We start from the raw sequence: 14,178 nt of genomic DNA, 5'->3' as shown, positions 1-14,178 counted from the left end.
AGTCAGTGCCTTTAGCCAGCGGCTGGAAATGATTAGGCTCAGGCCAACTGGGCTCCTTAAAGGCTTTCTCGACCTCCGATAATCGGGATTAGTTCCACTTTAAAAACACATCCAGACACCCTGCAGACAGAGTTAGGGTCAGAGGAGCAGCTGCTTACCCGGGGGTCACCAGATTTCACCTGAATCTTTATTAGTTTTAATTATGAAATAAAAAAGAAAAACTCCTTTCAGTTGACTTCTTCATTAACCAATAGCTATGGAGGATAAATGTAGAAGATTAAGAAGGCTTAATTATAATACAAGCTGATGTCATTTTAAGTTTTTTCACTGTTGATAAGAAACATTCCAGTACCTACAGAGGTGGACAGAAAATTCACACATTTCGGTCCAAAGCTGTGTGCTCATCTCATTGTAAGGCAGATCTTTTTAAAAATACGCTTTTTTTTAATTTATTTTTATTTTTTACAAAATATGCCCTTGGCTGCTTTCCCTGAACTAGTTTAAATTGGATCAACAAATCCAGGCAGCAACATTCTGAGGTGTCAATATCAGCAAAGGAAACAACACCAAAAAAGAAGAGGACTGAACTAAAAAGCCCTTTTACATTATCATTTACCATTATCACTTACAGACCCATTCAGTAAATTAGAATATTGTTGAAAAGTTCATTTATTTTAGTAACTAAGCTCACTGAATGAAACACATTATATAGATTAACTGCATACAAACTGAAGTTTTCAAACCTTTATTTCTGTTAATTATGAGGATGCTGCTTACAGCCTAATGAAAACATGATATTCAGGATTATATTACATCAGAGCAATAAAAAAACTTTTAACATGATACAGAAATGTGGGGCTTTTGAAAGGTTTGTATTTGACCTGGTCAAAGGTTATTTTCAAAAAATACTCTGACAAACTTCATTGGAACACATATTCTACGTTATTGAATATGACTGCAACGAAGCAGAGGGCTATCTTCATTAATTATTATTACTATGTACTGATTCATCCATTCTGTGTTTATTAAGTAATATTGTGACCATAACATGTCCTCAGAAACCAAATAAAGAAATCTCACTGATTTGTGTTTCTATGACTTGTGTGCTTCCCAATCTAAAACAAATGTTTTCTGTCAAATTTGACCTAAATATGATTTTTTTTCTTGTGTTCACAGCTTCAGGCTGCTGTGGTGATAAGAGCTCATTCTGGAGTTAATCTGGTGCGACATAAAAGAAACTGGGTTCCCCCTCCATTAACTTTGAAGGAAAATGTTGACTACACTCAACTGGAGTCTATTGCCAAGGTGAGTGACTCAGAGCCAATTCACTGACATGGAAAATCTGGTTGTGGTGGAACATGAAGGACAGAATTACAGTTAGACCAGGTAAATTAGATTCATTCGTGTTGCTTTGTTTTCTCAAATTGTAATAGATGTTTGACAGTTAGAGCAGGCACTGCTGCTGCTGAGTGGACTGGGGGCCACTTTCAGCAGGTACAGTCATCACATGAAAACCATGTCATAGCAGACTCAAATAATGAAACAAAAGATCGAAGGTCATTATTAGCATTAGCGCTGGGTGTAAGATCAGGTACCAGCTGTGTGTGAGGTATTTACATGCAGAACCATCTTCAAAGTGTCTTCAGTGGTTCTCCTTTTCGCTCCAGTGAAATCATCGAGTCTCCTTTTGTTTCAGATCCGTTCAGACCAACAAACTGGAACAAATATTCTCTACTCCTTAGAAGGTATTGGAGCAAACCAGCATCCTTTTCATGTTTTTGTGGTTGACGCTCATACTGGAAACGTTCGAGTGACCAGAAAGCTTGACAGGGAGCAGATTGACAAGTACCAGGTAAGTTTCCGGCTGTAATTCCAAACACATGGTTGTCTGTGAGAAATGTGAACAAAAAAAAAAAAAGATTTTCAGATACAGTACAACAAGAGACAATAGAGCTCCAATCTTGTTCAGCATTAGTTGAGCTTTACCCACATTAAATACGCTAATGACCCCACACAACATAAATGACACATGATTTGTGTAAGAATCAACATTTTTATTTTTACTAAGATAGTTTTTTTGGGCTTAAATGACCTTGATCAGGATCATATTTTAACTTATATATGTGTATGCAGAGATGATGATGATGATTTACTGAGGTGTTTCTGAGCTTCTGCAACAATGTATACTATAGAAAAGTCATGACCTTTTAGCTTTAATTTTCTTTATAGTCTGTTGTGTGAGAGGATAAATTCACCAGTGGTTTTCGAAAATGAGACTGAGAAAAACGGACGAATAAAAAGTGTTCTGCACAGAGCGAAAAACCTTGGTTCATCCTTGCTTCTTTAGAGATATTCTAGTAGTTTGTAAGCCCACGCATGGCCGCATCATCTGCTTAAAGGTTGGAGCCTACAGATTTCAACATACTGCATATGCAATTGCTCTCTCAGTATGAGGTTTTTAGGCAGCATTTCAATCAGCAGCCTATCTGCTGAAATAGTAACTGCATGTGTGGGACGGTCTACGCTCAGTTTTTGTCAGTTTGGGACAGGTCTTGGCAAAAACAATTTTAGGCAGCTGTATCCACCACTGCCACTCCCACAGCTTCTTCTGTGAGCAGTACTGAGAACATTTCTATCACCAGCTGAACATGTGGGGGTGAAGAACAACTGCAATGAAGTCACGTAAATCCTGTGCACCTTCTGCTGGACAATCTCATTTTAATACATTCAAACTTTATGTATTCTTAGTATGTGTCTGTGATTAATTTTTATTTTTGTTTGTAAGCATGACAGGTAACAGCACTATGATTTATCGTTTCAGCTTGGAGGTTTTGCTAAATTCCCAGATGGCACTGAAGCAGAGAAAAAAATTGACCTCAAAATTAAGGTTATTGATGAGAATGACAATCCTCCGATCTTTGATTCATCACTGCTGAGAGCTTCGGTGGACGAGAACAGTGCTGCAGGCCAGTGTTGCAAATATAAAACTCACAAATCAATAAAAATCAAAATGGAACTGTTTCTAAATGGATTAAACTGATATCACAGAGTATCACAACTTGTTCTGTTTAAACAAACGCTCAAGCACCTTGTGATCCACATTTTATTACTCAATTAAATACATTTTAAATGTATCATTCTCAAACTCTTTATTATCTCTTAAACCACGTATTATCCAGAGTAAAACATTTTTTACGTTGGTTTCATTTAAAACTGTTTTTACAGGGACGTCAGTTACAATAATCAAAGCCACTGATGCAGATGAACCAGGGACGAACAATTCTAAGATCGCCTACTCCATCATAGATCAGAAACCCCACCACTATTTCGGCATTACCAAGGATGGCGTGATCTTTGTTCAGAATGCTATGTTGGACAGAGAAGTATGAACTCCACCAGGAACTGCTTTTTTCCTGTTATTTTGGTATTTTGTGCATCAGTGTGTTGTAAACATAACAGACCTTGAGCAAACAAACAGTTCATTGCAAAGAGGTCACAGAGGTTTGCATTGACACTTTACTGTTTGTCCTAGAAAAGCTGCCTTTATATAAGAAAACATTTTCCACATAACTGCTCACATGGGTGCCAGTTATGGTCAACATTTAGTTTATGTGCTCTTTAGCACTGAAACAGACTCCCTGACAACCTGAGATGTGCAGAAACAGTTGGTTATTTTAAATCAGGACTGAAATGTCTTGTTTTACTGCAGCTTTTGATCAGAACATCTCATTAAAGTGTTTCCTTGATCACTGACTAATGGTAGAATTGGTAATTAAATTTAAATTTTAAAATTTTATTGTTTGAATGTAGTGGTTTTGGGTGTCTTGTGTGTGTTTAGGGTTTGAGAATTAAACGTGTCTTACCTTTGTTAGGCTAGCAATGTATGCTATTTTTCTTTCAGGAAGAAGACACATATATTCTAACAGTGACTGGTAAAGATCTATATGGTGCAGAAGGGGGAAACATTGCAACAGGAACTGTTACTATCACCATCCTTGATGTGAATGACAATTTTCCAACTTTGGAAAAACCAGATGTAAGCTTTTATCATGTAAAAATGTTTCAGTTAAAACATGTTGCTGTTTAGTGGAACAGCTAACCTGAAGAATTGGGCACTTTGTGATCCAAGCATAAAATCTGGTACAGTTACAGCCAAAGGCATCCCAGAAAGATGTGCATATGGAGCCATCCTGAATTTTCAACATGGCAGCCACTTTTAGAACTGGCCACCAATAATACCCGATTTATGACCAACGTTTTTATCAGGGATGGATATGTAATTATATCTAAGATAAATTTATTCCAAATTATCTATCATACACAGTTTTTAGAAATTGCAACATGAATGATAACATTTTCAAGATGGCTGCCATTAATTGCTGTGAAAATAGTTTGCAATCAAGTTAAAAGATTTGCCTAATTAGGATGATGTTGTGTCAAATCCTACATTTTTTTTAAGATGGGAAATTCAAATTTAAAACTGAAATTGCAGAGAAGCGTCCCTCCATGTCACGCTTTAAGACCACCATTTTTATTCAATGTGGCGATGAACCAACATTTAAAGAAAAACATAATGTAATTTCGACCAAATAAGTTAAGGCCGCTATACTCATAAATCCCTAAGTCTGTGAAATGAAGACTTTTTATTGTTAGAGTGTTAAAGTATTGTAGAAAATGTAATAGATAGTAGGTGTTGAAGCATAGCCAGGGCACACTGGTGACACCACTCAGCATGGGGTTCAGTGTCAGCTAAATACACTTATTCTGTTATTTCTGAAGTTATTGAAAATCTACTGCTTGTGGGAATAGTTTAGTGAAAATGTAGTTTCCTAAAATCTATCTAATGTTAGCCCCACATGTAGTGAATATCATGTAGATGTAGTTGGATAGACAGGATGTGCTACCGCGGGACAGCCGAGCCAAGGGTAACGGGGCTTTACTTGATTTTCAAATAGTTACCTGGATGGTGTACAGATCGCACATACAGGTCCTTCTCAAAATATTAGCATATTGTGATAAAGTTCATTATTTTCCATAATGTCATGATGAAAATTTAACATTCATATATTTTAGATTCATTGCACACTAACTGAAATATTTCAGGTCTTTTATTGTCTTAATACGGATGATTTTGGCATACAGCTCATGAAAACCCAAAATTCCTATCTCACAAAATTAGCATATTTCATCCGACCAATAAAAGAAAAGTGTTTTTAATACAAAAAACATCAATCTTCAAATAATCATGTACAGTTATGCACTCAATACTTGGTCGGGAATCCTTTGGCAGAAATGACTGCTTCAAAGTGGCGTGGCATGGAGGCAATCAGCCTGTGGCACTGCTGAGGTCTTATGGAGGCCCAGGATGCTTCGATAGCGGCCTTTAGCTCATCCAGAGTGTTGGGTCTTGAGTCTCTCAACGTTCTCTTCACAATATCCCACAGATTCTCTATGGGGTTCAGGTCAGGAGAGTTGGCAGGCCAATTGAGCACAGTGATACCATGGTCAGTAAACCATTTACCAGTGGTTTTGGCATTGTGAGCAGGTGCCAGGTCGTGCTGAAAAATGAAATCTTCATCTCCATTAAGCTTTTCAGCAGATGGAAGCATGAAGTGCTCCAAAATCTCCTGATAGCTAGTTGCATTGACCCTGCCCTTGATAAAACACAGTGGACCAACATCAGCAGCTGACACGGCACCCCAGACCATCACTGACTGTGGGTACTTGACACTGGACTTCTGGCATTTTGGCATTTCCTTCTCCCCAGTCTTCCTCCAGACTCTGGCACCTTGATTTCCGAATGACATGCAGAATTTGCTTTCATCCGAAAAAGGTACTTTGGACGACTGAGCAACAGTCCAGTGCTGCTTCTCTGTAGCCCAGGTCAGGCGCTTCTGCCGCTGTTTCTGGTTCAAAAGTGGCTTGACCTGGGGAATGCGGCACCTGTAGCCCATTTCCTGCACACGCCTGTGCACGGTGGCTCTGGATGTTTCTACTCCAGACTCAGTCCACTGCTTCTGCAGGTCCCCCAAGGTCTGGAATCGGCCCTTCTCCACAATCTTCCTCAGGGTCCGGTCACCTCTTCTCGTTGTGCAGCGTTTTCTGCCACACTTTTTCCTTCCCACAGACTTCCCACTGAGGTGCCTTGATACAGCACTCTGGGAACAGCCTATTCGTTCAGACATTTCTTTCTGTGTCTTACCCTCTTGCTCGAGGGTGTCAATAGTGGCCTTCTGGACAGCAGTCAGGTCGGCAGTCTTACCCATGATTGGGGTTTTGAGTGATGAACCAGGCTGGGAGTTTTAAAGACCTCAGGAATCTTTTGCAGGTGTTTAGAGTTAACTCGTTGATTCAGATGATTAGGTTCATAGCTCGTTTAGAGACCCTTTTAATGATATGCTAATTTTGTGAGATAGGAATTTTGGGTTTTCATGAGCTGTATGCCAAAATCATCCATATTAAGACAATAAAAGACCTGAAATATTTCAGTTAGTGTGCAATGAATCTAAAATATATGAATGTTAAATTTTCATCATGACATTATGGAAAATAATGAACTTTATCACAATATGCTAATATTTTGAGAAGGACCTGTAAATGAAATGGCACTGGATGAATGATCGGGCTAGCTGTAGGTCAATTTTCATATCCGAACCAAGTTGTATCCCATATCTGAATGTGTATCTCTCAAGTAAAAGGTGGTAAAAGGATAACCCTTCTGCCATTACTGCCAGACAAAATGTCAAAGTGTTTCAAACTTGTTATTATTGATGGTCAAGGGCCATCGGCTTCTTGTACACCAGTAGACTGACTGGAACCTTTGTATTATGTGCCAATAACACAAGGCAGAGACATTAACATTTCCTTTGCAGTCCAAGCGAATTGACAAGGGAAGTGGATACAGTTCACTTGCAGAACATTTGATTCAGTTCAATGAACTTGGCCAACTCCCTTCCACACTCCTTCTTGAAAGACTGGATGAGGGCCAAGGTATTGAAGCAGCCATGGTTGCGAACAAAGTTCATTACCATAAAACATGCAGGCTGAAGCATAATACTAACTAAGCTTCAAAGAGCAGAAAAGCAAACACTAGGAACAGGCAGTGACAGTCATGAACCACAGAAAGTATACAAGCGCACAAGGTCCAAGTTACCAAGTACTTCTGAAATAAGACAAGACATCTGCTTCTTCTGCAGAAAACCTCCTGGCCATGGTGGCCTGCTTCAACACTTGAATTGGACCAACGAGTGCGTAATTGTGCAACCTTACTTCAAGACACAGAATTACTGCAGCAACTTAGTGTGTTATGTTGACTGTTTCCAGTTTAAGTTTCACATTTACATGAAACCTAATTATATTACTAATGTGATCAAATGCCGTTGTCAATTCAAGTTTCAAGAATATGTAAAATGTAGAGTAAATTGTAAACAGTTATTTTACACATTGGATCAAAACATTCCACACAAATCCATATTCTAGATTTCAAAGAAAAGAAAAAGAATTCTGACCCAAGTCCCGCCCACTTCTGTTTTAAACCCCTGCTCTAAGCAACATACTTGTCAATATTATGGTAGACAAACCAATTGGGCCTTAAATATTAGTAGATATATATATCGCTGATCAGAAAATTTATAAGAAACCAGTTGCAGTGGCGGTCATTTTGAATAATGACTGTCATGGGCGCCATGCTGAAAATTCAGAGTGGCTCCATATCAACATATTTCAGAATGATTTTGTCCATAACAATTATTGTGAAATGTCTAGCTAAGCTGCTCCAATAATTGAGGTTTTCAGATGTTATAATTGTTGTGGACTGAGCAGCAGTGTTAATATTACTGTTCTATGTGTTTCAGTAACTAACCTTCTTTAGGTGTCAGGTTTCTAATTAGCTATAACTATTGTTAGAATCACTTGAGTCTATGACCAACTTGTTCCTGTTAGTCTTTGGGACATTGTCGCCTATGAGATATTCACCAACCTGACCAACATTTTGGGTCCTTCTTCCTCATTTCGTTAAGATGTAAAGGCTTAAGAACCTTCTCCAGGGACAGCCTGGTCCTGAGGTGTTCATCCAGCCATGACTCAGACTTAGTTTATGGAAACCTGGGTTTCAGCGGAGCTGCAGCTTTTACTAGAGTCTGGCAGGTGGAATGAAACCAAGAGCTAGGGTAATCTGTATCAGGTCATACAGTCCCAGACAGGACATGTTTTTGATTGAAGAAGTTAGTAAACAGGACTGCAGTGGAAGGGTTAATAATCTGGACTTGGTGAACAGAAGCACTAGATTAAAAGTGTTACCAGGAATTAAAATGTCAAACAAGACAGGCCAATGGTCTAAAAACACAGCGTCACAGATCTGCAAACTTGGAACCAAAAGGCAACACAAGGCACTGACAGCCCGAGGAGCTTTGCGGAGAAGTCACAGGTTTCCCACATTTCACCCTGCGATGCTGGAGAACTTCTCAAGTAGGACTCAGTTGTCCACTGAGCCCTTACTTAAGAACCTGGCTCTTCTGTGATCTGTCCACTCCTTGCTGCTGTAGACTGGAAACCTCAGAAAAACATTTTTCCAAAACAACATTTCAGTGTCCTAAATACCGAGCAATACACCTAAACAAAGAGATTCACTGTAGGACCATGATAGAGCTCTTGAATTATTCTTGACATTATAGGACTGTCATCAAGCACCTGGAACAATTGTGACACGGAATGAAAATCCACGCTATTTCTTTGTTACATATGCAGGTCACAAAAATTGTGATGAACAACTGTTCTATTTTACGTAATTACAATAACAATAATTATTATAATGAACCCTCCTACCATCATGTTGTACTGTACTGTCTTTTTGCAGTATGACGGAACAATTGAGGAGAACACATTTGGTGTTGAGGTGATGAGGATCACAGCACAGGATCTGGACCTTCAGAACACAGACAACTGGGAAGCGGTTTTTGACATAGTCAAAGGCAATGAGGCCGGATATTTCAGTATAAAAACTGATCCCCGGACCAACGACGGCATCCTAATGCTTGAGAAGGTATAATACTTTTTTTTTTTTTTAAGCCCAAAATTATTCAGACCCCTGGCAGATTTAGGTTTAAGGTAATCTTTTCATTTGACTAATATGTTTCTTCTGACAGGAAGTAATATTAAAGTTTTCGAGTGACCCAGCCAAAATCTAGACATGAATCTGATAGAGAATCTGTGGAGAGAGCTAAAGATTAGGGTGATGGCAAGGAGGCCTTCCAACCTTAAACAGGTCCAAGTCTGTGAAAAGCTGCTCAGTTATAAGCAGGCTTTACTGTAATGTCAGTAAAGAGTTTTCTATTGATTGATTAAGAAGGATATAAATAATTAACATGCTTTTTTTCATAAAATGCAAAAAACATTCAATATTGATACTTCTTTTACATTGCTTTATGATACTTGTAGAAATGCTTGTCTCATTTACTGTCAAAGACAAACTTCTTGGTTGAATAAAAATCAGTTTAAACCTAAACCTGCCCGTGGTATGAATAATTTTGGCCAGAATTCTATGTGGGATTCTCTGTTTAAAGGCAAACATGAACTCCTGAACCACTGCCAAAACATGTCACTATGTACAGCAGAAACCGCAGATATTCTCGCTTAATCTCTATGTTGAAATTTTTGTCTCTAAATTGATACCCAAGATACTTATATATGTTAATGATGAACTGTTAGCAATTACTTGATCATACAGTTGCTGTCTGAGTTGCTGACATTTTGTTTCAGCCAAAATGTTGTTTTTCTGTATCCTTTTTCAGCCTGTGGACTACGAGGATATGAAAAACCTGGAACTAGGGCTAGCAGTGCGGAACAAGGCTCCACAGTTTGATGGATCAGGCTCAAATGGAGCTAGTATAGGTTTTGGAGGAGGAGCCGGAGGGGCCACTGGCGCCAGTGGTGTCAGTGGTGCCAGTGGTGCCAGCGGTGGCAGTGGTGTGGGTGGCTCCACTGGTGCCACTGGCGCCAGTGGTGCCAGCGGCGCCGGCGGCGCCGGCGGCAGTGGCGCAGGTTCCGCCAGCGGCACCAGTGGTGCCAGTGGAACAACATTTAAAACCTACCCAATCAAAATCGCTGTAAAGAACCAGCCAGAAGGACCACAGTTTGATCAAGCAGTTAAAGCTATTCCTGTCGTAGAAGGAGGCGATATTGTTAATAAAGTGATTGGCCGTTATCCTGCAACAGATAAAGACACTGGGAAACCAGCGGAGAATGTCAGGTCAGTTAATCACACAAACACAAGGTTTATAAAGATAACGCTTCAGTTTTTCTTAACTCATCTAATTATTCCTTTATATTATTTGTAGATATTTAAAAGGCTCAGACCCTCATAACTGGTTTACAGTTGACCCCGAGACAGCTGAGATCAAACTGAACAAGATACCTGACAGGGAGTCTCCATTTCTGGTCAATGGGACATATACGGCTAAAATACTCTGCATCACAAAAGGTACAGTTTTATAATTGTAGGTTTAATATATTAGGACACAATAGAAAAACTTTGGAATTGCTAGATGTATTAATAATTTTGTTCCTTGTAAATGCTGAAAACTTGAGATGCAGGAAGTTGCTATTTATCAAATATCCACCTGCTGTACGTTCAAGTTGTCAAACAACATTATATCTTACTCAAGTTCAGTAAAACTGTCTTGAACTGGTCATTTTTCCAGGACATCTGGTATTCCATATAACACACAAGTGCACCCATGTGCCTTATGTATCTGGTGTTGTGTTTTTGTAAGACTCATCTCCATGTAGATATTAAAGGCCACTAAACACCGTATAGCAGTTATCTTAGTCACTGAAGGTGGGTTAGAGATTAGCAGAGCAGGATTTCAGGGGATTTGTTTATTGTGAGTTTTTGTTTTCTTTCAGCTTCTTATTTGATAGGATGAATAATCATGAAAAAACATGCTTCTGAAATAGGAATTATCTTTAGCCAGAGAGTTTTCCTGACCCTAGACCTCGCATAAGTCCAGGATGGAGGGAAGGTCAGCCCTGAGGATTCTCTCTGCAGACCTGATTGTTTGTTGCAGTCTGGACCTGTCCTGTATTGTGGATGAGCCAAACCACACTGAGATGGAAGAAGACAGGACAGACTGAATGATGGCAGTGTAGAAGATCTGGAAGGTTGAACAGTCTCTGCTGAGCCTTCTTCTGAACATTATCTATGTGTGAGGACCATCTCAGGTTTCGAGAAATGGTGGTTCCTAGGAACCGGAAGTGGTACACAGCAGACACAGTGTTGTTGAGGATGGTGTGTGGGGGTGGTGTTCTCCGAAAGTCCACTATCATCTCCACAGCCTTGAGTGGGTTAAGTTCCAGGTGGTTCTGACCACAGCAGTGTAACAGCCAATCCACCTCCTGTCTGTATGCAGACTCATCACTGTCCTGGTTCAAGCCAATTACAGCGGCGTCATCTGCAAACATCAGGAGTTTCACAGACGGGTCTGCTGAGGTGCAGTCATTTGTGTCCAGAGAGAAGAGGAGTTGGGAGAGAACACACCCCTGGGGGTCGCTAATAGTTCTGGTGTGGGAAAAGATGCTCCCCAGCCTCACTTGCTGCTACCGGTCCTTCAAGGAAACTAGTGATCCACTGACAGGTGGAGGCCAGGACTTTGAGCTGGATGAGCTTCTGGTGGAGGATGTCTGGATTGATAATGTTGAAGGCCGAGCTGAAGTCCACAAACAGGATCCTGGCGTATATCCCTGGGTGGTCGAGGTGTAGCAAGATGAAGTGTTGAATTCATCCTGTTTACTAAGTTGACTGCATCATCTGTCAACCTGTTTACCCAGTAGACGATCTGCAGGGTGTCCAGCAAGGCTTGTGATGTCCTTCAGGTGCTTCAACACTAGTGGCTCAAAGGATTTCATGACCTCTGATGTCAGGGTGACAGGCCTGTAGTCATTTAATCCTTTGATGGGGGGTTTCTTGGGTACTGGGATGATGGTGGAGCATTTGAAGCAGGTGGGAACCTCACACAGCTCCATTGACTTGTTGAAGATCTCAGTGAAGATGGGGGCCAGTTGGTCGGGTCAGGGTCTCAGGCATGATGGGAAGACATTATCAGGTCCTGAAGCCTTCTTTGTTTTCAAGCGCTGAAAGATCATATTTACATCTTCCTTTGAGATCCGTAGTGCATGCAGGGGGTCTGAAGGTAGGGTGGTGGTGGGTGTATGGCAAGAATTTGTGTCTGAATAGGATGTGGAGGAGTTGGGTTACAGTGCAAACTGCTGCTTTTCATACCTGCAGTTAGAAGCTATTCAACTGATTTACCAGGCGAGGATTCTGCTCAGGGTTGGGGGGAAGGTCTCCTGTAGGCAGTCAGGTTTATCAAACCATTCCATACAGCAGAGGTGTCTCCATGTGAGAAGAATTTCTTTAGCTTCTCTACGCTGCTTTGATCTCCTTGGTCAGTTTTGCCCCTTTTCCACTGGCTCCATTTGGCCTGACTCGGCTCCATTTGGTTTGCTTCGTGAGCATTTCCATTACTGTTATTTCAGTGCCGGTACTTCCTTCTTAGCAGGGCTAAACGAAGCCGAGTCGGTACTGTATGTGACGTGAACAAACGACTGTTCACTGATTGGCCGTGGGCGCTGCCAGCCGTAAGAATCGACCAGCATAAAAAAAAAAACAACCACCATTTTCAAACGTGCATTCAAGCGAGTAAGAGAAACATATGATGGAGTCCGGACAGTTATCCAAAAAAGTCACCCCCTGGGTGCAAGCTTTTCTGGCGATCATAGGAGACTGCAATATTCAGTGGCAGCTGGATGGGGCGACAAGGAATGAAAAGGTGTATGCTGATGTAGCCGATCAAATGGCCTGCCAAGGTTTTCACCGCACATCGCGGCAGTGTTTTATTCGCGGTTATACAGCATGACACATGATGCTTTAAAGCTGCGCCTCCAGGAGGTGTTCCTTTCAGCGGAGTGAAAGCGGGTCTATGGAAATGCAACACACAACGTGCAGAGCCATGTGGAGCTGTTCCAGGCTGGCCAAATCGAGCCAGTGGACAAGGGGCATTTGTTCCTGGCCTGCTTACACAAGGCTCGGTCCTCACTGCTGTGAGCCTCTTCCTTATCCCTGCGGAGCTTCTTCTTCTCTAGATGAAAAGTAAACCAAGGTTCATTGTTGTTGTATTGGTCTGGTCTCCACACAGGTGTCCTCACAGAAACTAATGTATGATGTCACCACATCAGTAAGTTGGTTTAAATCAGTGGCTTAAGTTTCAAAAACAGGCCACTCTGTGCTGTCAAAACAGGCTTGTAACATCTGCTTCCAGTCATCAGTCCGCTTTTTAACAGTCCGAACCACAAGTTTGGAAGCTTTTAATTTCTGCCTTTAAGTTGGGATGAGATGGAGTTTTCAGAAAGTCCCAAAGAAGCCCTGATGACAGCATGAAATGCATCTTTCATAGTTGTGTAGCCGTGGTCCAGAGTGTTTTCATCCCTGGTGGGACACTTAATGTGCTGTCTGTATTTGGGACATTCATTGGAGAGGTTGGCACTGTTAAAATCCCGAACAACAATGATGAGACAGTCAGGATTTGTTTTTTCTCCACATCTATCAGCTCAGTCAGTTGTTTTTCAGCATCTGAAGTGAAGTGGAGCGTTAAGATCCAACAGCAAGGGCTACGCGCAACCCTGCCTTCAATGCACTTGGCAAATGTGCGTTGCCTGGCCAACAAGATGGACGAACTCCTTCTCACCTATAAAAGCTTGAACCTCAGCGGATCTGCCGCCCTCTGCTTTACCAAAACCTGGCTGAGTTAGAACACCCCAGACTGCGCTTCTGATAATGGGCTTTCAGCCGTTTAAAGCGGACTGCAATGCAGACTTATCAGGGAAAAAGTGAGAAGGTGGAATCTGCTTTTATATAAACGAAGGATGGTGCACAGACATCAAAGTGCTGAAGAAGACATGCAGTCCTGACCTGTAGTCATTTCTCAAACTGTAAACTGTTTTATTGACCGAATGAGTTTTCCTTGTCTGTACTGGTTGGCGCTTCCATACCCCCTCAAGGAGCGTACCAGCTTTTTTCCCTCTCTGCTGTTGCCGGGGGTGTAGCCTATAGAGAGCCGCAGCTCTGCTGGCCAGGATCGTTGAAGCCGGTCCTCAATGAATGATGGTGGAAAAAATGCCAAGAGA

General features: G+C 41.1%; 1 protein-coding gene across 1 annotated transcript in view; it reads left to right on the top strand.

Moving 5' to 3' along the window:
* Positions 1–14,178, top strand: part of LOC124873285 (desmoglein-2-like) — a 41,358-nt gene that overhangs the window by 2,787 nt on the left and 24,393 nt on the right. The window contains exons 2-9 of the mRNA XM_047373811.1: positions 1,177–1,305; positions 1,697–1,852; positions 2,822–2,966; positions 3,226–3,383; positions 3,902–4,036; positions 8,855–9,040; positions 9,789–10,246; positions 10,335–10,477. Of these exons, the coding sequence (XP_047229767.1) occupies positions 1,177–1,305; positions 1,697–1,852; positions 2,822–2,966; positions 3,226–3,383; positions 3,902–4,036; positions 8,855–9,040; positions 9,789–10,246; positions 10,335–10,477 (1,510 nt within the window). The remainder of the gene's footprint in view (positions 1–1,176; positions 1,306–1,696; positions 1,853–2,821; positions 2,967–3,225; positions 3,384–3,901; positions 4,037–8,854; positions 9,041–9,788; positions 10,247–10,334; positions 10,478–14,178) is intronic.

Source organism: Girardinichthys multiradiatus, chromosome 9 (assembly GCF_021462225.1).
Source record: "Girardinichthys multiradiatus isolate DD_20200921_A chromosome 9, DD_fGirMul_XY1, whole genome shotgun sequence".
Lineage (NCBI taxonomy): Eukaryota > Metazoa > Chordata > Actinopteri > Cyprinodontiformes > Goodeidae > Girardinichthys > Girardinichthys multiradiatus.
The sequence above is the reverse complement of the archived record's forward strand: the minus strand, read 5'-3'. Positions and strand labels throughout refer to the sequence as shown.